Source organism: Impatiens glandulifera, unplaced genomic scaffold (genome assembly GCF_907164915.1).
Source record: "Impatiens glandulifera unplaced genomic scaffold, dImpGla2.1, whole genome shotgun sequence".
Lineage (NCBI taxonomy): Eukaryota > Viridiplantae > Streptophyta > Magnoliopsida > Ericales > Balsaminaceae > Impatiens > Impatiens glandulifera.
Genome location: NW_025919557.1, coordinates 56923 through 60008, shown reverse-complemented (window position 1 = coordinate 60008; position 3086 = coordinate 56923). Strand labels below are relative to the sequence as shown.

The 3086-nt window shown below is 34.8% G+C and overlaps 1 protein-coding gene across 1 annotated transcript; it reads left to right on the top strand.

Annotated features, from left to right (window-relative positions):
• The first annotated feature begins 2159 nt into the window (after positions 1 to 2159).
• On the top strand, positions 2160 to 2812 carry LOC124918167 (uncharacterized mitochondrial protein AtMg00810-like). The gene is made up of 2 exons (XM_047458374.1): positions 2160 to 2423; positions 2501 to 2812. Exons 1-2 carry the CDS (start codon positions 2160 to 2162, stop codon positions 2810 to 2812), a joined length of 576 nt encoding a protein of 191 aa, XP_047314330.1.
• Positions 2813 to 3086: the final 274 nt, after the last annotated feature.

Here is a 3086-nt window from a genome sequence, read left to right as displayed (position 1 = left end):
TCCATGACAACCTAACTATAAACAATGTACTTCTTGTTGAAAATTTACATTTCAATCTGCTAAGTATTAGTCAAATGTGCGATGTAGGGTATATGGTAGTATTTCATACACATGCATTCTTAGTTAAAATCAACAAGGCAATATTTTACAGACAGAAAAAAGGGTAGGAAATATTTACAAAGTAGACTGGAAAACTAAATATGATAACTCGGTTTGCATGATAACTAAGAATGATCAAAATTGGCTTTGGTATAAAAGATTCAACCACTTGAACTTCAAAACAATTAACTATATCTGCACTAAAGAATTAGTTCAGGGAATTCCTAACATGAAATTTGCTAAAGATAAAATATGTTTTGCATGTAAAATGGGTAAACAGATAAAATCTACTTTCAAAATTAAAGGAAATACTCAATCAAGCCGATGTCTAGAATTACTTCACATGGATTTATTTAGACCGATTAAGGTCACTAGCTTAGGGGAATGCACTATACCATGGTAATTATTGATGATTATTCTAGATATACTTAGGAAATATTTTTGGTATCTAAAAATCAAGCTACTCCAAATCTAATCAAAATGCTTAGAAGAATACAAAATGAGAAATCAATACGTGTAAATAAAATCAGAAGTGATACAGGTACATAATTTACTTACCGTACATTAATTGCATTTCTTGAGGAATCTGACATTAGACACGAGTTTTCTAGTGCTAGAACTCCTCAACAAAATGGACTGGCCGAGAGAAGAAACCGAGCTCTCAAGGAAACCACAAGATCCATGATAGCCGATTCGTGTTGTTGCTCAAAAATTTTGGGCCGAGGCTATCAACACTGCATGTTATACTCAAAACCATTCCATTATAAATAAACATCTTAACAAAACCCCTTTTTAAGTATATCATGACCAAGTCCCTAACATCCGGTATCTTAGGATCTTTGGCTGTAAGTGTTACATTCATAACAATGACAAAAATTATTTGACCGCTTTCGATGCAAAATCCGATGTTGGCATCATGCTAGGTAATTCTGAAGTTAATAAAGCATATAGAGTGTACAATACTAGGACTTTAACTGTTGAAGAATCTTCTCATATTGTCTTTGATGAATTGCTTGAAAGTAACACTACATCATCCTTTGATCTACACAACAAATTGAAAAATTGAAATATTCAATCTGATGGTGAAGATGAGGTTCCAGTATATAAAAGATTTGTATATGATCAAACGGTTAACGCTAAGATTCAGTAGGATCAAGTTGCTTCAGAGCAGGAAGTTGACACCTCAGTGTCTGTTGAGGAAATCGGTCGACTTGACATTGCTAGCCTACCGGTCTATCTAACCCTGATCAAATAACCGGTCATTTAGAAGACATTTCTGGACCGAATATCAAATGGAACAAAAATCATCCTCCTGAGCTTATTATAGGTAACCCCTCACTACCCATCCAAATTAAGCATCAATTGTTGGAAGAATATGAAAACTTAGCTTTCATATCACAGATTGAGCCGAAAAAGGTGGATGAAGTATTGTTGGATCCCGATTGGATTTTAGCAATGCAAGAGGAATCAAACTAATTTGAGAGGAATAAATTCTGGCACTTAGTTCCAAGACCGAAAAATCAATTAGTCATAGGAACAAGATTGGTGTTCAGAAATAAACACAATGAAAACGGTTTAGTTATGAGGAACCAGGCTAGATTAGTGGCCCAAGGATATAAACAAGAATAAAGCATTGATTTTAAAAAATCATTTTCTCATGTGGCTAGACTAGAGGCAATTAGAATATTTCTTGCATTTGCAGTTTTCAAAAATTTTAAAGTTTTTCAAATGGATGTTAAAAGTGCATTTCTAAATGGTGAATTAAGTGAGGAGGTGTATGTTCAGCAGCCTCCAGGTTTTAAAAATCCTAATTTGATCAGTCATGTCTATATGCTAGACAAAGTACTTTATGGTTTAAAACAAGCTCCACCTTAACAAAGTTTTTATTCAACCATGACTTCATTATAAGATCGGTAGATAAAATCCTATTTAAATTTAAGAAAAAGGAACATATCTTACTTGTTCAAATTTATGTAGATTATATTATTTTTGGCTAGAACGACCCTAAGTTATTTGAAATTTTTTCGAAAATGATGACTGACAAGTTTGAAATGAGTACGATGGAGGAGTTAAGTTTCTTTTTTGGTCTCCAGGTTCGGCAGATAGAAAGAGGAACGTTCATCAACCAATCCAAGTATACAAAGAAGTTGCTAAAGAAATTTGGGATGGAATACTTCTTTGCAACTTCCACTTCTATGAGCTCATCAATCAAGCTAGATAAGGATGAACATGGTCAAGGAGTGGACATCACAACCTATCGTGGAATAATCGGATCACTTCTATACCTAACAACTAGTCGACCGAACATTCTGTTTGGGGTCGGAGTATGCGGAAGATTCCAGGCTAATCCTAAACAATCTTATTACACTGAAGTTAAGAGAATTTTAAAATATCTAAAAAGGATTCAAGATGTAGGACTGTGGTATCTGAAGTATCTAGTTTCAATATAACGAGCTACTCTGATGCAGATTATGCAGGTTGTAAAATCGACCGTAAGAGTACTAGTGGGACATGCCAGTTCTTTGGTGACCGACTTGTTTCCTTGTATAACAAGAAGCAAACTTCAGTTGCAACTTCAACGGCAAAAGCAGAGTATCTTACAGCCGGCAGCTATTGTGCTCAACTTCTATGGATTCAACAGCAACTGAGGGACTTTGTTATTACGACTGAGAAAACTCCAATTTTCTGTGACAACACCAGTGCAATAGCGTAATCCGGTGTTACACTCAAAAACCCATAATATTCACATTAGACATAACTTCATCCGGGAACATGTGTAGCAGAAACATATCCGGTTGGAGTATATCTCAACCGAACAACAAGTGGCTGACATTTTCACAAAGCCACTACAGGAAACTAAGTTTTATTATTTTAGAACTATTTTGGGACTTGCTGATAGCGGTCAACTTATTCCCTAGATATTCTTGCATGATTCTAGAAAAAAATATTTTCTCATAATCTGCATTCATGAAAAACTAGGCATGATC

What these genes read in the sequence shown, in the direction of transcription:
- LOC124918167 (XM_047458374.1), top strand. Translation starts at nt 2,160, where the DNA reads ATGGAGGAGTTAAGTTTCTTTTTTGGTCTCCAGGTTCGGCAGATAGAA. An exon ending in ACATTCTGTTTGGGGTCGGA is followed by an intron (nt 2,424 to 2,500) that starts GTATGCGGAAGA and finishes ATATCTAAAAAG; the next exon opens with GATTCAAGATGTAGGACTGT.